We start from the raw sequence: 26,096 nt of genomic DNA on the forward strand, positions 1-26,096 counted from the left end.
GTTTCTTTTATTCTAAAGCTAGTTAACCACATATAGATATACGGTGTTTATCAGTGAGGTAGATCCATTATGACAACGAGTGGGAAGAAGTAATCTATTCCCCCCATTCTGTGCAAATCTCAAACAGCAAAGCTAAGTTTGACTACAGATAAATCCATAACCAGGGGAAACGATAATTTTTAAATGCCCATTTTTTTTTCTTGTCCAAATGTTTGAAAAAGAAATATATTTAACCTCTATCCAGTGGTGTGGTTTCTGGTCTTTCTGGTGTGCTCAATTCTCTCTGTGTCATTTTGGTGTAAAAATACGATCCTACATTTATTTCCCTTGACCAGAAACCTTGGGACATCATAAAAATGTTAATTAAGCACTATTACTTCATGCATTCAACAATGCTGATTTCATGAAACCACACAAACAGGATTCTTTTGTTTTATTGATAACAGAAACTGTGCATAATTACAGATTTGATGAGGAACCTGCAAATAATAAAGAATGTGTCTATTGCCAGCAAAATACAATTATTCCATGCCCTCTCAACATACAAATATAGAGTTCTTCACACCAGATGGCTCTGGTGTAACAAAGCCATTTTGAATGTTTAATTGTGCTTCGACAAAACCTTCAGAGAATGAGGTAGTTTCCTTTACCTACGATATTTTCCACATTTCCATTATTACACTTTTAGTGAGCTAAAATCCTTTTAACATAGCCTGTAAATGATCTTTCATAAAAGCCAAGCCTGATTTACAAAGTGTTTATTTCCTTCTACTCAATTTTTCTTAAAAAGAATTTCAAGAATCACTACACAGCTAAGATATTTGAGACTTGCAATGGCTGGGGTTTATCATTACAATAGCAATTGCAATCAGATTCAGATACAAGAGAACAGGTTCTAACAGTTTCATAATTAAGTTGATATTCTGTTTCTATCTATAAGCTCGAATTTAAAAACTGCTTCCTCAGACTACTTATTTTTCCTCAGCCACAAGTAAGCGCAAATTCTTAAAAACAGTGGGTTGAGCCCCAGTTCCATGTATTAGGTACTGAGGTATATTGTGGGATTATTCATTGTTGTTGTCACCCCAGGAAACATTTGCAGATTTTAGAAATGCATCCAGATTTGTGAGCTTAGTTTTAAGACCTGACTCAAAATCTGCACCCTTTAAAAACTTACCGGTGAAGGACAAATTGAGGCAGATATTTACATTCCTTTCTTAACCCTGAGAATGACTTTAATGATCATACGAAACTAGTTTGAGGAAAATGCAATGTGTTATTGCACATTTTAGTTAAAAACTAATATTCAACCAATTTCCAATTCAGTAAACCTTCCACCTATTAGGATAGGGAGATAGTGGTAAATGGTATCTCCAAGGGAAAAAAGTTACAATCTACTTCTCGTCTAAACTTATTCTTTTATTTGGCCTCAAGAAGCTTCACGGATCTTAGAATAAAATGGTTGAAAAAATGACACAATAGATATTACTGACTATGCAATTATAAAATAAAGTCTAGTCCAAATTGATAATAATCTAAAGTGGTTTCTATGTAACACAACCCTCAGATTATAACCTCAATGGTGTGACCTAATTCTAATATCTGATGAAGTGTTCGCTATATTTAGTCACTACCTAGCAGCATAATTTGTTTTTAGCAACTACACTGAAAGCTGAAGATCTCAGTGCTTGACAGAATAAGGAAAAAGCTCCTTTGGATAACACAGAAATATGTTTTGTTTTTCCCCCCCTCTATCATTCCTTTCTTCTCTACCTCCACTTATTCTTCCTCTGATATCACCTTTCATTAAAATTTTCTCCATAATCCAATAGTGAGCAACAGGAAACCTAGCCATTGTGATGGTCGATATGTAGAGAAAAGCCAGTGAAACTATACTTTAATTCATTCCTACACCACAGCCTGCATCAATTCTTACCATCCCAACAGTAGATTACATAAACTGAACATCATGCAACTCAAGTTATAGGTCTTGTTGATTGGGTCTATTGTAGAATGAAAAACACACTTTCAGACAAAATAAGATGACTTAAAACTTCAATACTTGTATCCAGCAGATTTGAAAGGGTGCTTCAAATTCTGTTCTTTTTCTCCCCCATCACCCTCCACTTCAATTTTTTAGACTGATTTCATGCCTTTATCATTTACTAAAGCAAATATGTTTATATATGTCTGACCCCAGGGAATTATTTATCCACAAACACTGCTATAACTACTATACTCTGTTGATATGTTTCATTATCAACCTCCCCAAATTGAACATCCGAGAAGTCTTTTATATATGTATGCTTAAGAGAAAAAATAAATCACTTTCTTCCACCTTTGAATCTTTAAAAGGGGTTTTGGTAATGATAAAAATTTATCTCTTTCAATACATTTAAGACCTCATACTGTGCAAAATAATGGTTATATGAAAGTTACTTTCTGAATAGCTGGATCCATCACCTTCAAGCTAACACTTTAAACAGCATGGTTCATAATAGATATTTTCTAGAAAAATTCACTCTAGGATCATTTTCTTTGTTTATGTCCATATAATCTGGCTTTGCATTTAAGAAGATCAGCAAGGATGCAGTAATCCGTGGTGTTAATTTATTAGATGCACCATGACAACTCAACATTGTTTGAAAAGAATGCAGTCAACACATGTACTAGGTTGGTAGTAAACAGTAAAGAGGGAGGAGGTAATTCACACCAGATGAGCGTGGTGTGAACACTAACCTAAACACCAACCTTAAGTAGTTTTGCACTAGAAGAAAGGAAGGAATTAAAGAAGGATAACGTTGCTTTAAAAATGAGATCAACTATTCATTGATTTCTTGATAAGAGATGTACTCTGGCCTTCCTTGCTTATGATCTAACTATTCAGCTATCTAACTATTGCTTTTATAGCTACAGTCAGTTCAAGTAGTAGAATACAAACTCCATGAGGGTAATGTGTATATGCCATTGATTTCCTAAAACTAACTTCCTAATCTCTATTGTTGGTTATGTCAACATTTATCAAATTAACTATTAATAGAGTCTTCATCATCTTTGCCAAGTAATAGGTAATGCTCATTGAAAAGCTGGTACCCTTTGCCTCCTTTTGGGGGGAAATATCTGGAAAACAGCTGAACAAACTACATGTGGCAAAACAAAGTGACAGTTGTTATAAAATGTCCACTAAAATTACCTGCTAGCATTACTACTTATAACTGAAGTTTTTACATATCCACATAAGAAGAAATCCACATTACAAGGAAAAGTCCTTTGATCATTTTAGAATCAAGACATGAAATAAGGGGTTTCTCTAACCCTTAAGTCTTCTGCCTCATTTGGTACCTCTGATGAATACTTATTGCTCTGAATGTTTTAGAAACTATCACTCTTTGAAAGTGAACAAATACTGTTTTCTGCTGAAAATTCATCTTTCCCAATCATAAGGGGAAACCAAATATGCAAGTTGAAAAAAAAAAAGGAAACAGAATATAGTGACTGAGCACTGAGTGAGTGGGACTGGAAAAAATAAATGAGCTTATTTTGGCAGCTGCTTGCATAGCACAATTCCCCAAAAGCAGAACTGAAACTGCAGCTTTAATAAAAAGCTCCAACAATTCTTTTGACTAAGATATACTCATTAATCGCCTTCAGGTGTTCAAGACTGCTTGGATTTGAGGCAAGCAAGATCACTTGCTTAGGTACAATTTTATGAAGCAACAAAACTATTATGGTGAAGAATTTTAACCCAAGGTGTATAACGTAGGTTTCCCATGTCTTCAAGAGAGCTCACATTGCATGTCACCATCTAGCTGATGTTCCGCTCTGCTTTCTTGCTGCTGCCTGCCTCTGCCTCTTTTTTTTTTTTTTCTTACAGCAATCTTTTGAGAAAAGAATAGAGGATGTTTACCAGGTAGGAAAAAAACCCGATTCCCTAACAAGACTTCTCAGTCACTTGTTTCTCTTTCCCCTTTACTTTTCCTTTGTGCTTTTGAAAACAAAGGCTAAAGCAGGTGTTATAAATGTATTCATTCCTGCACTAGAGAGCAGGAAACACGTCTCTGAAGCCAACTCTTCTGTTGGTGTATCACGAGTTGAATCCTTAATAAATGACCGCCACAAAGAAAACTTCTAACAGCAAATCTTTTTAGGAACTGCTCAGGTTTTGCCCTTGTCTTGATACTTCATTTTAAAATCTTGGTTTCTACCGATGTATTTTCAAAAAAGCTGACAAATTCGGTCTGAAATGTAAAAACTGAAAAACGTGAAAGGAAGAGAACATTGCAATATAAGTTAATCATTATCATTTTAAGTGCCACCAATTCTGTTTATATTAATGCACATGTAAACTGCTGAATCTCATTTGATCAACCCAATTAAACATTAAATAATTGCAGCCAATTATGCAAATATCAGCAACAATATTAATTTGTTGATCTTTTTGAGCAGATTAGCTTCACATGTTCCCAATGCTAGACTATCTTATGCCTTAAATGACCAATTAGTGTGACAATAACTAAGTCTTGAAGAATGGATAATTGCCTAGTTATAATGTGGCACTCTTGCTGTATTAATCCACTGCAATTAAACAAATAGTGCACAAGGAAAAAAGATGTGCAGATGTTCCTGTTAAATCTATTTAACAAGAAAGCGTCAAGGTCAATTTCCTGTCTTATTCCTTAAATGACAATGGTGGATCATGTTCTCTGTATCAGGAGACCTCCAGGTTTTAAAAACATCTATCCTTAGTTTTCACTGGGGCTGATGAAAAGGGCTTAAAAATGCTCTTAAGGTTTTATGAAAGAAATGATACACACATAATGTTCTCTAACTTTCACAATGGGCATGTCTCGCCACAATAAAAGTGGAGATGCAAAGTATAAAATGTATTCATGGCAAATAAATAATTCTCATTTCTCATAGGAATAGAAATTTAGTTACTGTGCACCACTAGACAGTTTAAATTACCTGCAACTTTTTCCTAGACTACTATATTAAGAATGAGGTCAAAGGAGTTAGCCAAAGCGAAAGCACAACCTTAGAATGCTGCTTGGGGTACACAGTGTGCAGGAGACTCAAGAGCACCTCAGGTCTGAAAAGAACAGCCTCTCCCAAGATTTCAGATCACCAATTAAAAGCCCCCTAAAAGATATTTTTACCATTCCTTTTCATCTTATATTTCTCGATTTTCATTTTACTATTCCTGTGTATAAAAGACCCTATGGCTAAAAGTTTTGGAAAAGAATCAAAGCCCATTTGCTGTGCGTTGCTAACTGCCTCAAGGAAATTTTTCCAATGCATCAAACTTTTAGAATCCTTTTTTTTTCCTTCTCTGAAAAGAGAATAAAATATGTTCAGCAAGAAGAAAGTTATGAGGACTGAGGGAAACCAAAATACTCTGAGAGTTGACCTTCCAAGGAAAAATGTTTTCTGTCAAGATTTGACTTTCCCTAGATAAACCAGAAAGGATACAATTTTAACTCACAGCTCCTAAACACGGAAAATATCACCCATAATAGCTCTCCCTGTATCCTAACCACTTGCTCATCAAATCTCCATTCAAAGAAAAGAGCACCTGCAATAACAGTATAAAAATCAGAGTATGCCTCTTTGTTTTCTACCAAAAAAAAAAAAAATTATTTCTGTAATTAACACTTAACACAAAACATTTGTCATTTCCATTTGGTTGGTATGATATCATGACCTCTCTCTAGAGCAGTGGTCCCCAACCTTTTTGGCACCAGGGACCAGTTTTGTGGGAGACAATTTTTCCACAGACTGCAGGGTGGAGGGTGGTTTCAGGATGAAACTGTTCCACCTCAGATCATCGGGCATTAGATTCTCATAAGGAGCACATAGCCTAGATCCCTTGCATGCACAGTTCACAATAGGATTTGCGCTCCTATGAGAATCTAATGCTGCCACTGACCTGACAAGAGGTGGAGCTCAGGTGGTAATGTGAGTGATGGGAAGTAGCTGTAAATACAGATGAAGCTTCTCGTTGTCCCACCACTCACCTCCTCCTGCTGTGTGGCCTGTGGCCTGGGGGTTGGGGTCCCCTGCTCTAGGGATGTATCTTCAATTCCAAGACAATTCCAACACAGTCAATATGAAATTATTTTCTAAACTGACTATGCTTCAGAGTATCTCTAATGACTTAGTAGCTCATGGAAAATAAAGACAATATAAGGTAAATCTATACAGTGTCAGAATCAATCACAAATTCTAATAAAGAGGTTTCATAATATAGAAACAAAGAAGGTATACTTCTACAGAAGCAAAATGTTCATTAACTCATTATAAAACCATTTACTGAGTACCTACTATGTGTCAGCCACTGGGGATACAAAGATCTATAAGGCACAAGACCCTCAGTCTTGTAGTCGCCTGACAGACAGCAAGCTACAATATAATGTGGAAAGGACAATGGTGGGAAATGCACTCAGGTCTTCCTAACGCATGAGTATGCTCAGGCTGTGACGTCAGGAAGAAGAGAGATATTTACCTTAAGATGGACTTGGAGGGCCTGCAAAAAACTGTGATGGGAGGAAATCCAGTTTTAAAAGTCTCGATGGAAAAAAAAGAGAACACTTTCTGTGGATAAAGATAGGCTCCAGGAAATGTAACCTATGAAATGTTCTCAACTTAGCTTTCAAACACACACACACAAATTGCATTTGGTTGAGGAGCAGAATGTAACTTACATTAAAGAATAAACTACTGTTTTAGTATCTGAGTGAAGTACAAAGGGAGGCACTAAATCATTGAGGGAAATCCCATGTTATATGGCTTACATTAATATTTTTCTAGGTAAGGTAAGCTACTACTGCCAAGTTACGAAACACCATTTGATGATTGCAATTCATATTCTCTGGCATGAAGAAACAATCACTCTTGTAACACACTGACACTACAAACTACATTATGCACAAGTGCTAACAGGTAGCCAAAGAAATCTATCACAGTTCAAATACAACAGTCTGTCCCGGTAGCATACAGTTGGTATCTTCTATTTTCCACTCAGGATAGCACAATTGTCCAGTCGCTCTCTTCTCTTCCATACTACAAGAAAAGCAAGAAAACATGTTTCAGTACAAAAGCTAACAGGGCAGAAATAGCTTACAAACAAATTTAATACCACCAAGGTTACACAAAAGGTTTGCTTCTGCTTTGAACAACATTTTCACATTAAACATTTTCACATTAAAAACTGGATTAGAAGGCTGGGCGCGGTGGCTCAAGCCTGTAATCCCAGCACTTTGGGAGGCCGAGACGGGCGGATCACGCGGTCAGGAGATCGAGACCATCCTGGCTGACACGGTGAAACCCCGTCTCTACTAAAAAATACAAAAAACTAGCCTGGCGAGGTGGCGGGCGCCTGTAGTCCCAGCTACTCAGGAGACTGAGACAGGAGAATGGCGTAAACCCGGGAGACGGAGCTTGCAGTGAGCTGAGATCCGGCCATTGCACTCCAGCCCGGGCCACAGAGCGAGACTCCGTCTCAAAAAAAAAAAAAAAAAAAAAAAAGATAAAAGCATACATAGGGAGTTTTTAAACAACCAAATACCTGAAAAGAATTACAAATTTTACAATTATTGCTGAACGCAAATTCATAGCTGGTATCGATCGGTCCTTTATCTATTTAGGTACATGCCTTTTCATTATCATTTCTCATTGAGTTAGCTTGTTTAATGACTGCGACTTTTGCTGCGAAAAAGTGATCCTCAAAGTGTATTCCCAGACCACTAGCATCAGTATCACCTGACAACGAGTTAAAAATGCAAATTCCCAGACTTCATCTCAGACTGAATCAGAAACTCCGGGGACGGGTTCCAGCAACCTGCAATTCAGCAAGCATCAAATGATTCTGATGTACACTAGAGAGCGTTTCATGTTCATAAACAAAAATATGAAGTTGATAAGTCCCATGGATTTTAACAGAGACTCTGTTCTCTCAATCGAAGTTGTTCATGCTATGTTAGCATTTTTCTTATTCCTTCAAAAGTGATGAAACTGTATCACAGTCAGAATTAGATTCTTTGCATCAGCAAGTACTTTGGTTTAAAAGCAAGCCTGAATTTTAATATTTGAAATGAAATTAAATGAAACAGAGATATTCCATACATCACAAATAGAAAGCTAGTTCTATATTCATTCATTCAGTCAGTCAGTCATTCAACAAAAATGCCTGTGTTTATAATAAGTTCTCACTCTATGAGCAATTATTGTAGGCCAATGTCATCATGCCAGGAGTTTTACAGGCTTATTACCTCATTTAATACTCATAGTAACTGTACACAGAAGGTACCATTATCAATCCATTTTCTGGATGACAAAACTGAGTATTAGGTAGACTGAATAACTTGCTCAAGTTTGCAGTTAGCAAATGGAAGAGCCCAGACCCTAACCAAGGTCTCTCTCACAGCAAATTCCATGTTCTTGACCACCACCAAAACTGCTCCCGACCTGGTCACCGAGCCTTGTGTATTGAGACTGACTTGGAACAGATCTTTCCAACCCAGTGTAGCAGGCCACTAAATCTGTCACTATGGGTTTGCCTAAATCACTCAGACTACGTCTATTTTCACAAGAAATGGCTCCTCTAGTCCTAATTTAACTTTAGTTTAAATTAATATAAAACATCAGAATTTCTGAACTAGAAACAATGACCATCTAAAAGGTAGGAGATGACTCAAATAAGTGGGGCTCTGGATTTTACTTCTTTACATCAGAACAATCCTACTTTTATCCGTTTTGTATATTGGGATTCCAGGAATGATCTCTTTTGAAGAAAGTTCTGCTGCATAAAAATCAAGTATAAAGAGCAATGAATTTTAATCCAAGCTTCTCATCTTACATATAAGGACACTAAGGCTCTAGGTCACCCTTAATTTTGACAAGCCCAGTTCTCTGCCTCTGTCTGATGTTCTTTCTCCTATATCACACTGTACATGTGCTGCGTTTCTCTTCAAGACCTCAGACAGCAGAATCTATCCAAGTGGTAAAAATACTGACAGCCAAGAATGGGTCTATCTACCACCTGGTAGTTTACATGAAAAGGGGAATAAAGGAAGTCAAATGACTGTAAGTTTTTGGCATAATCCACACCAGAAAGCATTGCCTACAGACTGTAACTGCCCACTGTTGACTCTGTTGCTTCATAATGAATGCTGGATGAAACATCTTCAAATTCTACCTGATTTATGTACAATGTCAACATGACTTAAAGTAAGGTCAAAATATGTGTTTTATTTTCCTTATTTGGATTCCCATTAATATATTAAACACTTTTGCCATTAATAACAATTGAGTGTCAGTGTATTGGCATTTTAGCAGATCTACAGAACTGAGATTCATGACCACTGTCACTTCATCTTGAATTTCATCAGTTAAAGTAAATTTGCTTTCAATTAGTTGTTTTAGTTTTACAAATGATCAAAAATCAATTTTGATTATAATGACAGTCATAGGCCACATATTACTCTACGAACCTGCAAAATATGCACTAAACTTTACTCCTCTCATTCTGTAATTTATGCTTTTATGTAAAATCATAGCATTCTGAGAAGTACTCAAGAAATGTGATATTACAGGTAATTCATAATGTCTAGAACTAGGTATTTAGTAATCAAATTTTCCATTTGGCTGATGGATAATGCAATTTAATTTTTCAAGGGAAAATAATTCTAAGTAGAGATGGCAGATTTAAGCAGAAATATAAATCATATTATATTATACACTGTGTAAGTGTACACAGAGGGAGGGAAAAGAGAAAACATGTCTTCATGGACTAGGATGTCATTATACTCTTGTCATTGTCATTACGAAACAGCACAGGCTCACACCTTCAATGTTTGGTAGGGCGGCTGTAAGTCACACTTACTTAGTTTTGTTCACTGGAATCAAAGATGGTGTCAAAGCAACGTGGCAAGTCAGGTCGAGCCTGTGGGATGGTATTTTGAGCCCATGTGGAAGACTCAATGAAATGTGCAGAATTTTAATCTTTTGCAAATTCCAGCTAGAACACTAAACTAAAACACGACTAATGACAAGTTCATTAACTCACATTCGAGTTACATACGGCAGATAATTTCATACGGCCTTTGCTAAATGCCTTTTACATTCAACTGAAAATTCCTGGCAGAACAAAAGCACAACCTGCATGTCATGCAGTCTCTCTATGCAGCGCCAATGAAAATACAGTCAGTGCTGTCTACCAGGTAGCAATCTGCATTCTTGCTCTAAACGCTATTGAAAGGCTGTGCAAAGCTTTGTAAGCCTGTAACACGTGGAGGAGGAGGATGTGCTGAAAACAGAAGAGGCTGGGAAGCTGGTCCAGGCACTGAGTCACACCAGGGCAATCTGGAAACAAAGTTTGTATGCACATGGAGGACAGCTTAGGACATCAGTAGGGAAAGGGGTGGAGCCTTTAACTTCTTATGTAACTGAGTCATAGAGCTGCTCCATTGAAAACAAGAAAAACACAATAACCACTAATAGTCATTTGTGCTTAGAAAACTGTAGCCACCAGTGAGAACATAGATTTTTAAAATTCTATCTGGTGACCTGCAATCAATACAGATCCTGCTCCTATCTCATTCAAGCTGCCCCTTTCCCATGCTTCAGATGTCCATCTCTGGATCTTTGCAGTCACTGCTTCCTACTTTATGGAGCTTCAACAGCAGCGATGCTGGTTATTCACACATGCTCCCCCTGATACTTAACACCCAGGCTCTAGCTTTAATTTGATTATTTGTTGACAGCAGTGTCAACACGTATTTCATTTTGGAAAAAAATCTAAATCAAGATCTCTTAAGAAATAATTTGACATTATTCAAGACCTTCTTCCCATCTCTTCCTCCCATTAACGTGTTAATATACAAGAGTAATCCATGTTTTGCTCTTTAGTATTTGTTTGGTGTTTCACTTGCCCATTCACTCCTTCAAGAAACATTACTGCACATGTATTATACCCTGGGCTCTGTGCTGAACACTGGAGGTATAAAAAGAGAATGAACAATTCAAACAGCCCTAGAGCAGGGACAAGTGCGTGACTAATTATAATGTAATTTAAAGGCCTTAGGGGATCATCCCTGGCACTGGGAAACTGGAGGAAGAAGCAGTATTCAAATGAGTGAATGTGTATTTGGACTGAGCGAAGGGAATATTCTTCAAGAGAAATTGAAAAGCTTCCTGAAGGAGATGAGTCATAAAGGATAGCCAAGGCCTTATCCAGGTGAGCAATTTCTAGAAGGTACAGCAAAACCTGGGGGCATCAGAGAGCAGAACACAAGTGCAGAACAGAGGACCCCAAGCGGCGGAGGCAAAGGTGAGTATGACGGTGAGTAACTGGAATAGTAAGGAGTTTAACAGTAGAGAAAAGAAACATGTCGACAACATGGCCAATGCTCTCCAAGTTTAAGTTTGGTTAAATATAAACACAGATGTGTTTTTCTTTGTTGCTTTAAAAGAAGAAAAAGGAAAAATGAAACTTTCATTTGAAAAATTCTTCTTTTAGGAGGTATTTATAGAGCAATCTAAGACCCAGGGAGCTATGTGGACAATTAGCTAAACGGGATGAATACTTAACCTCAGAGATTATTACTCATATGCAGAAGTACAGAAGTTGAAAAGTCAAATCTGTGGTTATGAGGGAAATTTTTCCCCTGGGCCATACTGGCAAGAATCTTGAAGGGTTTTTTGGTGGCTGTTGTTGGCCTCTTCTTCAATTTATCAGAGCACTTTGTAGAAAACATCCATGCTCCCATGTAATGGTAAAAGTAATGACATGTAAAACATGATGCAATTCTATGCTGCTTCCTTAATAATTACTGAAATTTATTTTTTTTGGAGAAACAGACAATTCAGTAGCTTGCCTGACAGCCTCAATTTGCATATGGCTTGCACTCAATATATACATTAAAGAGTTAATCAAGAACATTTACTTTAGTCACTAACATTCTGATATGGTTTGAATTTGTGTCCCCACTCAAATCTCATTTGGAATTGTAATCCCCCATGTTGGAGGAAGGGCCTGGTGTCAGGTAATTGGATCATGGGAGCAAACCTCCCCTTGCTGTTCTCATGATAGTGAGTGAGTGCTAAGGAGATCTGCTTGTTTTAAAAAGTGAGTGGCACCTCCCACCCTCACTCTCCTCCTCCTGTTCCCACCATGTAATACGTACTGGCTTCCCCTTTGCCTTCTGCCATGACTGTAAGTTTCCTGAGGCTTCCCCGGCCATGTCTCCTGTATGGCCTGCAGAACTAAGAGTCAATAAAACCTCTTTTCTTTACAAACTACCCAGTCTCAGGTAGTTCGTTAGAGCAGTGTGAGAACAGACTAATACACATCTTTTTGGCTTCTACAATCTTACTTTTAAAAATGTTCTTTCTGAGAACTTTGGTAATGGTTTCCCATCTTACCCCAAAATTGTGTGTTTGGGCTTCTCTTTCAGTCACTTTCAGGTTTGAATGCATATATTTTGTCATCATTTTGATCAGTTGCATTTCTGCTTTTGCCTCCTAGAGTTTCCTTCCTCAGTGAAAGCTTCATGATTATGTCTTCCAAATACCTCCACTTAGATCTTTATTCCAATTGTAACTCAATAGAGTTCAATTTTTCTCAGCCCAGAGACTATGTTTTCCTTTTCTATTAATCCTTTAAGCCAAATCAAATAAGTTTACATTCCCTTCCTTCCTTCCCTCCTTACTTCCTTCCTTCTCTCCTTACTTCCTTCTTTCTTCCTTCTTTCCTTCCCTCCCTCCCTCCCTCCTTCCTTTCAAGACAGGGTGTCTTTCTACAGTGAAGGCTGGAGTGGAGTGCTGTGGCACAATCATAGCTCACTGCAGCCTAATATTCCTGGCCTCAAGTGTTCCTCCTGCCCCAGCCTCTCAAGTAGCTGGAACTACAGGTGTGTGCCACCATACTTGCTAATTTTTTTGGTTGTTTTGTGGAGACTGGGTCTTACTATGTTGCCTAGGCTGGTCTTGAAGTACTAGCCTCAAGTAATGTTCCTGCATCAGCCTCCCAAAGTTTTGGGATTACAGGAATGAGCCATCACGCCCACCTAAATTTCCTTATTTCATACAATCTCCAAGAGGTAACCCTGAAATCTTATTTGGTGTATTACCTGCTACAGAATGTACAATTTGTTCAAGAAAATACTGTACAATTTGTTCAAGAAAACTTTCCAAAAGGGTCTTTCTTTCTTATCACTATGGGCACACTTCTCTTAAAAATTTCTAAACTCCTAATTTTAAAAATTTTAAGATAAAATACACATATATAATTTACCATCTGTACAATTTTTAAGTGTTCAGTTTAATAGTGGTAATAAATACATTTATATTCTTGGTTTTTTTTTTTTCTTTTATCTTCTCCTTCCCACTCCCTTTCTCGGCCTCTGGTAACCTCTAATCTACTCTGTCTTCATGGGATCCACTTTTTTAGCACCTGCATGAGAACCTGTAGTATTTGTCTTTCGGTCCCTGGTTTATTTCACTTAACAAAATGACCTCCAGTTCCATATATGTTGCTGCAAATGACAGGATTTCATTCTTTTTCATGGCTGAATAGTACTCCATTGTGTATATATATGCCACATTCTCTTCATCCACTCATCTGTTGATAGACATTTAGGTTAATTCCTTATCTTGGCTATTGTGAATACTATTGCAATAGACACTGGAGTGCAGATATCTCTTTGATATACTGATTTTTTTTTTCTTTTGGATATATACCAAGTGGTAGAATTGCTGGATCACATGGAAGTTCTAGTTCTACTTTTAGTTTTTGAGGACCCTCCATACTGTTCTCCATAGTGGCTGTACTATTTACATGTCAACCAACGATATATGACGGTTTGCTTTCTCCACATCCTCTCAGCATCTGTTATTGCCTGTTTTTTTTTTTTTAATACAAGCCATTTTAACTGGGGCAAGTGGGTTTTACATTGTGGTTTTGCTTTGCATTTCTCTGATGATTAGTGATGTTGCACATTTTTTCATGTACCTCCTGGCCATTTGTATGTCTTCTTTTGAGAAACGTCCATTTAGATCTTTTATCCATTTTAAATCAAAATTTTTTTTCTATTGAGTTGTCTGTTTAGGTCTCATGCCCATTTTAAAACCACATCTCTAAATTTTTCCTATACAGTTGTTTGAGGTCCTTATAGATTCTGGTTATTAATTGCTTGTCAGATAGATAGGTTGCAAATATTTTCACCCATTCTTTGGGTAGTCTATTCCCTTTGTGGATTGTTTTCTTTGCTGTGTAGAGGCTTTTCAGCTTGATATAATCCCAATTGCCTATATTTGCTTTGATAGACTATGCTTTTCCAGGTCTTACATAAGAAATCTTTGCTGGTCAGGGACAGTGGCTCATGCTAGTAATCTCAGCACTTTGGGAGGCTGAGACGGGAGGATCCCTTGAGTTCAGGAGTTCGAGATCAGTCTGGGCAAGATGGTGAGACTCCATCTCTACAAAAAATTTAAAAATTAGTGGAATGTGGTGGCATGCACCTGCGGTTCTAGCATGGGAAGCCAAGGTGGGAGAATTGCTTAAGCCTGGGAAGTCAAGGCCACAGTGAGCCAGGTTCATGCCACTACACTCCAGCCTGAGTGACAGAATGAGATCTTTGCTCAGACCAATGTCCTGAAGCATTTCCTCAATATTTTCTTCAAGTAATTTCACAGTTTCAGGTCTAAGATTCAAGTCATTAATATACTTTCATTTCTGTGTATGGCAAGAGAAGGGAATCTAGTTTCATTTTTCTGCATATAATTATCCAATTTTCCCAGCACCATTTATTGAAAAGACTGTCTTCCCCATTATAGTTCTTGGCACCTTTGTCAAAGATGAGTTGGTTGTAAATATGTGGACTTAGGTATCTGGGTTCTCTATTCTGTCCCATTGGTCTACTATGTCTGTTTTTATATCAGGACTATGCTGTTTTGGTTATTATAGTTTTATAATAAATTTTGAAGTAAGGTAGTGTGGTGATTCTAACTTTGTTCTTTTTGCTCAAATTGCTTTGGCTATTTGGGGTCTTTTGTAGTTCCATATACATTTTAGGATTGTTTTTTCTATTTCTGTGAAGAAAGTCATCAGTATTTTAATAGGGATCTGTAAATTGCTTTCGGTGGTATTGTCATTTTAACAAAATTAATTCTTCCAATCCATGAACATGGAATATCTTCCCACTTTTGTGGGTTTTCTTCAATTTTTTAAATCACAGTTTTACAGTTTTCCTTGTATAGATCTCTCATGTCTTTGGTTAGATTGATTCCTAGGTATTTCATACCTTTTGTAGCTATTATAAATGGGATTGCTTTCTTGATTTCTTTTTCAGATTGTTCACTGTTAGCCTACATAAATTCTACTGATTTTTGCATGTTGATTTTATGTCCTGCAACTTTACTGAATTCACTTATCAGTTCTCCAAGTTTTTTGGGGGAGTCTAGGTTTTCCTAGGTGTAAGATAATGTCATCTGCTAAGAAGGCTAATTTAACTTCTTCTTTTCTAATTTGGATGCCCTTTATTTATTTTTCCTGCCTATTTGCCCTGGCCTCTAAACTCCTATTTTGGAAAAAGGCTTTCATGTAATCTAGCCAATTATGTATTTTTTGTTCTATTTATGTTCTTTATTTGAGCAAAACTGTAATAATTTATTATTTTCAGATTTACTCAGGCAACCTTAAAAAAATTAAAATGCCTAAGCCATCCAAGCAGAAATTTTTATTAGCTACTCTTCAAATTACTTTTAATTGTTGCTGCGTACAAAGGTAGAAAACAACTCTGACTAAATTTTATTTCTTCCAATATTAAGATATTCCTTTACTTAGCTGACAGAAAATCCTCACAGAAAACCTTTGCTGGAGAGCAGAAGTATGGCAGCTTATTGATTAAAAAACCACAATCAAGGCCAGGTGCAGTGGCTCATGCCTATAATCTCAGCACTTTGGGAGGCCAAGGTGGGCAAATCACTTGAGGCTAGGGGTTTGAGACCAGCCTGGCCAACATGGCAAAACCTCGACTCTACTAAAAATACAAAATTTAGCCAGGCATGGTGGTGCACACCTGTAATCCCAGCTACATGGGAGGCTGAGGCATGAGAATCACTTGAACCTGGGGGGGGGGGGCAGCAGTGAGCTGAGATTGTGTAAGATTCTGTCTCAAAAAAAAAAAACAAAACAAACAGAAACAAAAACACACAATCATTCTTTCTTTTTAATACTGTAAATTTGACGGAAAACTTGCTGAGTAAGTCTCTTTTAAAACTGCTTTTTAAGCACTCTTTTAAATTTTTATTTTTATTTTATTTCCATTTTTTTAGGGGAAGTTTCTTACTATGTTGCCTAGGCCAGTCTTGAACACCTGGCCTCAAGTGATCCTCCAACCTCGGCCTCCCAAAGTGTTGGGATTATAGGTGTGAGCCACTGCGCCCAGCCAGAAATGCCATTTTTATCACTACCCAAGGACCTCTGTTGCTCTCTGGAGGTCTGTTGCATTCTCAACCACCTTTAAGTTTCACTTAGTTTCATGACTCAATGCCATCTGACATCACTCAAATGACCAAACTTTATTTTACTTTTCAATGTAAGTCTCAGGCCCTCTTAGATATTTTTACTAATTGACAAGGATAGTAACTGGGTTCAACAAAATCCTCTAACTGGTGAAATGCTTGCAAATTACAGAATAATCTCTTTTCCAAGTAGCCCAGTGTTATCTGGTATTTAGCATGCCTGCTTAACTGCCTGTTGAGACATTACTGTAGGTTGTTGCTCAGACAAAAAATAGGCAAAACAAAGTTGGCAGTATGAAAAAATAGACATGTATACCCTTTGATCCCAGAGATTTATCCTTAGGAAATAATCGAGGATGTACTGTTCATGATAGTGAAAAATAAACATTGCCAACAATGTAAATGTTCAATAATAATTTTTTAAAAACATTATGATATATCTATATAATGGAATTTAATTAAACTTTATAAATTGTGTTGGAGAAAACTACTTATTGATATAAAAAAGCAAAGCATTTATTAAGTGAAAAAACAAGTAAATTATGTACAATATGATCTCATTTTGTTAGGAAAAAATAACTATCTAAAAGTATACTGGCTGGGCATGGTGGCTCATGGCTGTAATCCCAGCACTTTGGGAAGCCAAGGCGGGTGGATCACCTGAGGTCAAGAGTTCAAGACCAGCCTGGCCAATAAGGCAAAACCTCATCTCTATTAAAAATACAAAAATTTGCCGGGAATGGTGGCATTGAGACCTGTAATCCCAGCTACTCAGGAGGCTGAGGCAGAAAAATTGCTTGAACCCGGGAGGCGGAGGTTGCAGTGAGCTGAGATCACGCTACTGCACTCCAGCCTGGATGACACAGCGAGACTTTGTCTCAAAAATAAATAAATAAATAAAGTATATACATGCTTACAAAATATTGAAGGTTAAGACATCAAAAATTGGCAGGGCACAGTGGCTCACGCCTGTAATCCCAACACTTTAGGAGGCCAAGGCAGGTGGATTACCTTAGGTCAGGAGTTCGAGACCTGCCTGGCCAACGTGATGAAATCCCTTCTCTACTAAAAACACAAAAATTAGCTGCGTGTGGTGGTGCACACCTATAATCCCAGCTACTCGGGAGGCTGAGGCAGGAGAATTGCTTGAACCCGGGAGGCAGAGGTTGCAGTGAGCCAAGATCGTGCCACTAGTACTCCAGCCTGGGCAACAAGAGTGAGACTCCATCTCAAAAATAAAAATACATCAAAAATGAACAGTGTTTATATCTCAGTGTTGGAATCACATGCACTGTAATTTTCTTCCTGAAATTTCTTCTACTTTCAAATTTTTTCTTCCTTTTTTTTTTTAACAAAAGTTATGTTATACTTCTTAATGAGATTTTTAAACGTTACCAAAATTTACATCTATTTTTTAATGTTGAGTAATGTGGAGCCCTGAACAATATTTTCTTTCTTTTTTTAAAAGATACATCTTCTTTCCCACTTCTGCTTTGCTCATGCCCACATATTGTGTTGGGAATATCTTCCTTAAATTTAACTTATTGATCTCGAATTGTAATATTTACTCCTCTTCATTGAAATACAATTTAGTTGTAAGCTCTGACAGAAATAAGGTGACATGAAAAGAGAAGAGAGGAAAAGAAAGAAAATAAAATAAAACAAAAGAAAAAAGAAAAGAAAAGAAACCTTTACCTGGATATCAGTTAATTTGCTCAAGATGCAGCTTGCCAGCTTAGCACCGTTCTCCATAGTCGGAATGTGTATTGTCTACAAAAGAAAGGGAAACGAGATAATTTGAGGGTATTCATGTATATGGTGATAACAGATAAGACACTGAAGCAATTCTGCTAAATTCTGCTAAATTCTGTACCTAAAATAGTGGCTAAACTTAAAGAACCCTACCTCTTCCAAGATTCTGAGAATCTGTGAGGATGAATGATTGTCTTCTAGGTATTAACTCTCTGGCAGGAATGAGAACTCAAAGATAATTTGCCACAATTTAATGCAAGTCATTCTGGGAGCATAAATTAAAGCGAGTCTATGACTTCATAAAAGGGGCTTCTATACCTATCTCTGGCCCAAGCTAAACTTCCAGGGGCCACTACCTCCACAATATTGGATAGCATGAAGAAATGTGTGGCTGAAAGGGATTTCATGCTTCTAATTTGGATCTGAGTCATGCCTACTCATGCCTTGCTGGCTTGCAGGTTTTGATAGTTTGATTTTAGGAGATAGTCTGTGCTCTCAAACACTTTTCATGTTATACCCTTTAGTATAACAGGATAATTAGATATACTTTTTGGCTGTAAATTCTTCCTAAGCCAGGACCATTAAAATTATGCTAAACTTTATAAACTTCTTATTTCTAGAAGTGAAATAATAATTAAACTTAAAAAAAAAAATCTGGCCTAATGACAACTTCAGTGGATTGATCACATTACCTTGATGCTACCATAGCAAGATATTAAACAGTAGCATTATTATCAATGTAAGTATTGACATAAAACAGAATAATTCTTCTCTCATGAAATAGTCAATCTGTAGATGCAATTATGTCAAGAGCAATCCCTTAAAAGCAAGTTCTAAAACCTCAACAAATGAAGCAGCCACCATTAAAGTCAGAGGAGTTGAGCAAAACTCCAATCAGTTGAGGGAAAATAACTGTAAAGTAAAATGTGAAAACCAGTAGAATTTGCATTTACAGTTGACACTTGAACAACATGGGTTTGAACTACACAAGTTCACTTACACATGGACTTTCTTCTGCCTCTGCCACTCCTAAAACAGCAAGACCAATCCCTCCTCCTCCTCCTCCTCCTCCTCCTCCTCCTCCTCCTCAGCCTACTGACAATGAGGATGAAGACCTTTATGATGATCCACTTCCACATAATGAAGAGTAAATATATTTTCCCTTCCCCATGATTTTCTTAACTTACTTTATTGTAAGAATACATATATAACATATATAATACACAAAATATGTGCCAATCGACTGTTTTTGTTATCGATAAGGCTTCTGGTCAACAGTAGGCTACTAGTAGTTAAGTTTTTGGGGAGTCAAAAGTTATATGTGGGCAGGGCATGGTGACTCACGCCTGTAATGCCGGTACTTTGGGAGGCCAAGGCAGGTGGATCACTTGAACTCAAGAGTTTGAGACCAGCCTGTGCAACATCTTGAAACCCCGTCTCTACAAAAAATACTAAAATTAGCCAGGTGTGGTGGTGCACACCTGTGGTCCCAACTACTTGGGAGGCTGAGGTGGGAGGATTGCTTGAGCTTGGGAGGCGGAGGTTGCAGTGAGCCGAGATTGTGCCCTTGCACTCCAGCATGGGTGACAGAGAAAGACCCTGTCTCAAAAAAAAAAACCAAAAAGTTATATGTGGATTTTTCAACTGTATGGGGGTTGACACCCGTAACCCCTGTGTTGTTCAAGGATCCACTGTAATACGAGTAACTTAAGCCAGTTCACATTATAAGAATAATACTTACAAGCTTTTAAGTTATAAAGTTAGATGCCAATGTTAATCATAAGTATTGGAGCTTTGTTATAAAGTGGAAAGCAAAACAATTTGACAAGAAAACAAAAGTATGGCTCTTATAAAATCAGACTAATTTACTAAGAGGAGAATATTTCTTCCTACCAAATCCTCAAATTCCTTTTATAAGATTTTAGTAAATGCACCAGGTTTGCCAATAAATAATTCTTGTAAAGTGGTCTACTTAGTATTAATAACAGCATTAATAATAAAAAATCAAGGAATTGACCATTCAAATGCACTTTCCATAACTATTTACCATTTCTAATCCAGTAGTTTGGAAGTACTTTTGTTAACCAGAAACTGAAATGTAACTATCTATAGAGCCTTGCTTAGTGCACTGGTAGGAAGAAAAAGAGAAGAGTAGAAGATTATTGGCATAGCTCCAATCCCAACATTTAGGTAAGACAGATCTTACACGTGTCCAAGGACAAAACTAACTTCCCACCATGTTTGAGCTTACATGAAATCACTGGAAACATAGTAGATATATGCTAATACAGTTTCATCTGGATAAATTGTCCCAGTTATTTTTTTTTTGTAATGCCAAGTTAAACTACAACAACAAAAAACCCAGCAGAGTGCAGTGGTGCACTCCTGTAATCCCAGCAACTCAGGAGGCTGAAGCAGAATGATTGCTTGAGCCCAGGAGTTTGAGGCTGCAGTGAGCTATGATCACACCAGTGAATAGCCACTGCACTCCAGCCTGGGCAACATAGCGAGACTCCATCTCTTTACAATAAAGAAAAACAACGACGACAAAACTTTTGTACCTTGCGTCTGGGTCCAAATGCAATTTTATTCATACACTTAAATTAAATGTAATTTAATGTGACTGGAAATGATAGGAAGTGAGGAAATACTTGTCGTACCTCGCCTTTGTACAGTATGTCAGAAACTGGGCAAACAACACAGGCTGTACCAGAGCCAAACATCTCCCTCACTCTGTTCCCCTCCAGGGCGGTTGTCAAGTCATCCATGGTGAGGTATCTCTCTGATACCTTAAATTCACCCTGCACGGAATATAAAAAATAACAAATATATTTTAAAGGAAAAGGCATGCAAAACAATTGCCAATATTTATGGTTCCGCTTAACATTCTGATTGCACTTAGACAAGGTCATAACCATCCTTCAAGGGAAAGCTGGAAGGGACACACCATCTTATCAGTGAACACATTGAGGTGTTAAGGAACCTACTTCAAGGTCACAGATTTATATATGAGATTATCAGAATATAAAATATAAGATTATCACCACAAGACACATAGTATACTTTAACATATGCCTCCTTTTTTGCCTTCTTATTTTTTAACTTGTATAAAGTCTTACAAAATTGACGCATCCCAAGAGCTGCTTGATGCATGCTCCATGCTAACAGTGTCTTAGGCTGGGCGCGGTGGCTCACGCCTGTAATCTCTGCAGTTTGGGAGGCTGAGGCAAGTGGATTACTTGAGGTCAGGAGTTTGAGATCAGCCTGGCCAACCTGGTGAAACCCTGTCTCTACTAAAAATACAAAAATTAGCCAGGCGTGGTGGCAGGTACCTGTAATCCCAGCTACTCAGGAGGCAAAGGCAGGAGAATCGCTTGAACCCAGGAGGCAGAGGTTGCAGTGAACCAGGATCACACCACTGCACTCTAGCCTGGGTGACAGAGCGAGACTCTGTCTCAAAAACACAAAACAAACAAAACAAAATCAGTGTCTTAAACCCTACTTTACCATAAAGGAGAACAATGTATTATGTAATATTAATAATTATAGCTACCATTTATCAAGCACCCGGTATTATGCCAAGTTCTATAATTTTAGGGTAAGTACTATCATCCCCATTTTACAGATGAGGAAACTAAGGTTCAAGGAGGTTGAAGGGCATCTCCAGGGCCACAAAGGAAGTAAATGACAGAAACTCCATTTGAACCCAGGTCTGATCTGATTGGCTCCAAATCTGGTACTCTTTCTACCTTTGTCTTTTTTTTTTTTTTGAGATGGGGTCTTGCCCTGTCACCCAGGCTGGAATGCAGTGGCATAATCTTGGCTCACTGCAGCCTCGACCTCCCAGGCCCAAGTGATCCTCCTGTCTCAGTCTCCTGAGTAACTGGGACCACAGGTGTATGCTGCCATGCCCAACTAGCTTTTATTTTTTATATTTTATTTTGTAGAGATGGGGGTCTCCCTATGTTGCCCAGGCTGGGCTCATGCGATCTTCCCACCTCAGCCTCCCAAAGTGCTGAGATTATAGTTGTGAGCCACTGTGCACGGCTTACCTATATCTTTTACGGAATAAAGAACAGACTGAGTTCAAATATCTGAAATACTCATTATTTTTAAACATCGAATGTATATTTGGGAAATATACATTTACTTGAGAAATTGTATTGTGTGTATTTTTTTCCTAATATGACTAATAGTTGACTTTACAGTGACAATTCTCTTTCAGTATCACATTCGGTTGATTTTCATCATGGAATTAGTGGTATAACCTCATTGACTTCTGCCTAAGTGTCTGAATATATTCTTTGCTCAAGGATAGGAAATGGGAAAAAGAAAAATCTTGATTCTTTTAAGCTGTCTGTTTAAACTGTCTGTTTAATTCTCATTCTTTTACCTCAGTGGTTCAATTTCACAATTTGTCAACAAGTTATTTGAATAAAGGGCAACAAAAAATAGAGAGGTTTAAAAAAATAAGATGAGTATTTCTTTTAATTTATAAACCCACAAGAGATAAAAATGGAAATCAAAGCTCTTGGAAATATTCAAAATATTTTGAAAATATTCAAAATATTTGAATATTTAAAAGAAGAACTCATCATGCTGTAAGTAGATTTGGAAGGGCAGGAAAATATGTCTGTAATAGAAATATGGCTCTTTGAAAGTTTCAATTTCTCTCAGTCTACAATTGCAATTATGTTGTTCAAAGGTAAATAAACTGCAGAAAATCAGCCAGATTAATCGAAAACAAGCTGAGTTCTGTGCCCTGAAAAAGAAAAGAAAAGAAAACTCTTTTGTAAATAAGCAGAATTATTTTTACTCTGCTCACCCTTACTTATCTTTGGACAATTTCCCCTATCTGGTAAGCAGTGGTGACCCCTACATGCCTCTTGGCATTTCACGTCTCATGTTTTAAAATAGCTTCTTAAAATAAATTACAGCTATGAAGTCAAGAAAAAATTTCCTCCATAATAACCTATTTTTCATGCTAGCAAATCTTTAGTGTGGGAAAGTATTTCCACTTGCAACTTGTCATCAAACCTTCTGTACTTGGTTGTTATTTTTCTTTAATAAAACAAAAATTACTGAGCTTCAAAAATATCTTTCCAATTGCAAACATATTTAGGACAGGGCAAGCTGTTTGAAATTATACCAACAGTTTGTAAATGCCATGCCCAATGTGCCAGCCAGCATGTAGCAGTTGGGTCTTGTCTACTTCAGGGTTTTGTAGAATTATTTATAGCACGTTTCATCTATTTTCAAAGTCTTTTCCAGAGAAACCATGCTAGTATGATCCTAGATAACGTGTGTGTTTCTAAACATTTGTCCTATTACTACTAGTACTCTTTGACCACAGTAAGCTCAAAGTCATTTCATGTTCTTTGGAGACCATTTTAACACCTGGGTCAAAAGTTCCATCCAAGAACCTTTACCAGACACCCAATTCATTCAATAATTTGTCTTGAATACGTTATGTCATTTCCAAAACCGAATCTTTTTAAATTTTATTTATTTATTTGTTTTTAGAGACATGGTCTCACCCTGTCATTCAGGCTGTAGTGCAGTAGCTTGATCATAGCTCACTGTGACCTTGACCTCCTGATCTTACGCCATCCTCCCACCTCAGCCCCCCTAACTAGCTGGGATGACAGGCATGTTCCACCATGTTCAGCTAATTTTTTTTATTTTTTTGTAGATTTGGGGTCTCACTATGTTGTCCAGGCTGGTCTCAAATTCCTGGGCTCAAGGGATCCTCCTGCCTTGGCCTCCCAAAGTGCTAGAACTATATGCATGAACCACTGCACCTGGTCCACCAAATTGTTTAATATGCTTGCCTGTGTCACACGAATTTGAAAGTCTACTGAAAACAGCTTTACATTTGCTTGCATGTTCTGATTTTAAAATAGGTATGTATATGAAATTTGGAGGATGGGGGTAGGACAGAGAGAAAAAGAAGGCAGCCAAACCAATAATGTTATGTTAGTAAACATTTATATGTCAGTGAAATTATTTCATTTCTATGACAAGCACGGTTATACTGGTATAAATAAAGGAAAGGAAAATTTTCATTGCCATTTGGAAGCAACACAGACTTGAGAAGGACTGGCTGGATGGAGGCACACCAAGTATGAAGCAGATAAAAGTTGGTAGGAGATACCCGGTAGATTGAGACTACTACTAGAATACTTCGCCACTACGACATCTTGCTACACTGGTTTCTCTCTGCCCTCACTAACAAGAATACTTATTTTAATAGTCTTGCCAAGAAAGTCCTTCTAGAAGAATACTTTTCATTCATGTTAGAATTTAAAGATTAGATAACATTGGTTGGAACCACAGGATATTATTTCAACACTTGGCTGGGCTTATTTTGATTATTTTTTATTTCAGGCTTACAAAAGTTGTTCATATCAAAGGCACCCACCCACTGATGTGCCAGGTCCAGAATGCACTGCCTTGTCACTCCTGGAAGAATGATGCCATCTAGCGGAGGAGTTGCCAGTTCTTCTTCTGTCAATCAGAAATTGGGATATTTTCAAACTTTTACTACATTAGGCATGCCTTATAATCAATAGCCATTAAAAAAAAAAAATCACAATTTGGTAGTAACAAACATCAAGAAAATGTTACTGTTCTGCATGGTCAAATTTCCCAAATCAGTTCACACTTCAGGTAGACCCTATTTAAAAAAGAAGGAACAAAAGGAAGGAAGGAAGGAAGGAAGGAGGGAGGGAGGGAGGGAGGGAGGGAGGGAGGGAGGGAAGGAAGGAAGGAAGGAAGGAAGGAAGGAAGGAAGGAAGGAAGGAAGGAAGGAAGGAAGGAAGGAAATCTAATCATCTTCAGTTTACCCTTAACCAATAAAATAATGAGATGGCTTTCCACCAACAAACAGTAAGAGTTATTGCATGGTCTTAAGAGGAACATTCTGAAGTGAAAATTTACCTTAGCAGATGAAAGGTGGTTAGTAACTAGAATAATGTAGATAAGATCTTACTCAGAAAAACTGGTCATTACTAAACCTTCCAAGAATGCTACGGAGGAGGCTATCACCAAGAAGTGTGCGTGCCTACTCAGGCTTGTCTCTGCTTCCACGCTGCCCTTGGAGAGTCTAATTTTTTTTTTTTTAAGGTGGAGTTTTGCTCGTTACCCAGGCTGGAGTGCAGTGGCGCCATCTCAGCTCAATGCAACCTCTGCCTCCCAGGTTCAAGTGATTCTCCTGCCTCAGCCTCCTGAGTAGCTGCGATTACAGGTGTGTGCCACCACGCCCAGCTAATTTTTGTATTTTTAGTAGAGACGAGGTTTCACCGTCTCTACTGGTCTCGAACTCCTGACCTCAGATGATCTGCCCACCTCGGCTTCCCAAAGTGCTGGGATTACAAGCGTGAGCCACCGTGCCCAGCCTGAGAGTCTATCTTTAGTGATTTTTCAAACCTGGTGGAGCACCAGCAACAAGTATGAAGATGCTGCCTTCGCCCTCTGAGATTCAAATGTAATGTGCTCGTCAGAGTGAGCTCAAGCATGTATATGGCTAAAAAAGAAGACACTCAAGAAACAAAACTCCAAAGCTGAGCTACTGCTCTACTGTGAGAAGACTGCAGACATCCCTAACTACTGTGAGGTCTAGGAGGACCGTTGTCCACAGGCATCATGTGTGATCCATCAGCGGCACAAGCTCTCCTTACAGTACCCTCTGGCACTCAGCATCTCCCTTTCCTCCCCACCTCTGACACCCAGGAGTCTGAATCTAGTGAGTGCTGACACTGAGGCCAGCACCCTCTCCCTCAGTACACGGTGGTTCTGGGCTTGCCTACTCCACTGGGGTTACA

The 26,096-nt window shown here is 37.9% G+C and overlaps 1 protein-coding gene across 3 annotated transcripts in view; it reads right to left on the minus strand.

Annotated features, from left to right (window-relative positions):
• Positions 1-418: 418 nt before the first annotated feature.
• BCAT1 (branched chain amino acid transaminase 1) overlaps positions 419-26,096 on the minus strand; it is a 136,908-nt gene continuing 111,230 nt past the window's right edge. For all 3 annotated transcript variants that reach the window (XM_015151294.3, XM_001101021.5, XM_015151295.3), the window contains exons 8-11: positions 24,695-24,780; positions 20,934-21,074; positions 18,217-18,291; positions 419-7,059 (exon numbers count right to left, since the gene is read on the minus strand). In XM_015151294.3, coding sequence (XP_015006780.2) covers positions 7,018-7,059; positions 18,217-18,291; positions 20,934-21,074; positions 24,695-24,780 — 344 coding nt within the window. In that variant the 3' untranslated portion in view covers positions 419-7,017. The remainder of the gene's footprint in view (positions 7,060-18,216; positions 18,292-20,933; positions 21,075-24,694; positions 24,781-26,096) is intronic.

This window comes from Macaca mulatta, chromosome 11 (assembly GCF_049350105.2).
Source record: "Macaca mulatta isolate MMU2019108-1 chromosome 11, T2T-MMU8v2.0, whole genome shotgun sequence".
In the NCBI taxonomy this organism is placed as follows: Eukaryota; Metazoa; Chordata; class Mammalia; order Primates; family Cercopithecidae; genus Macaca; species Macaca mulatta.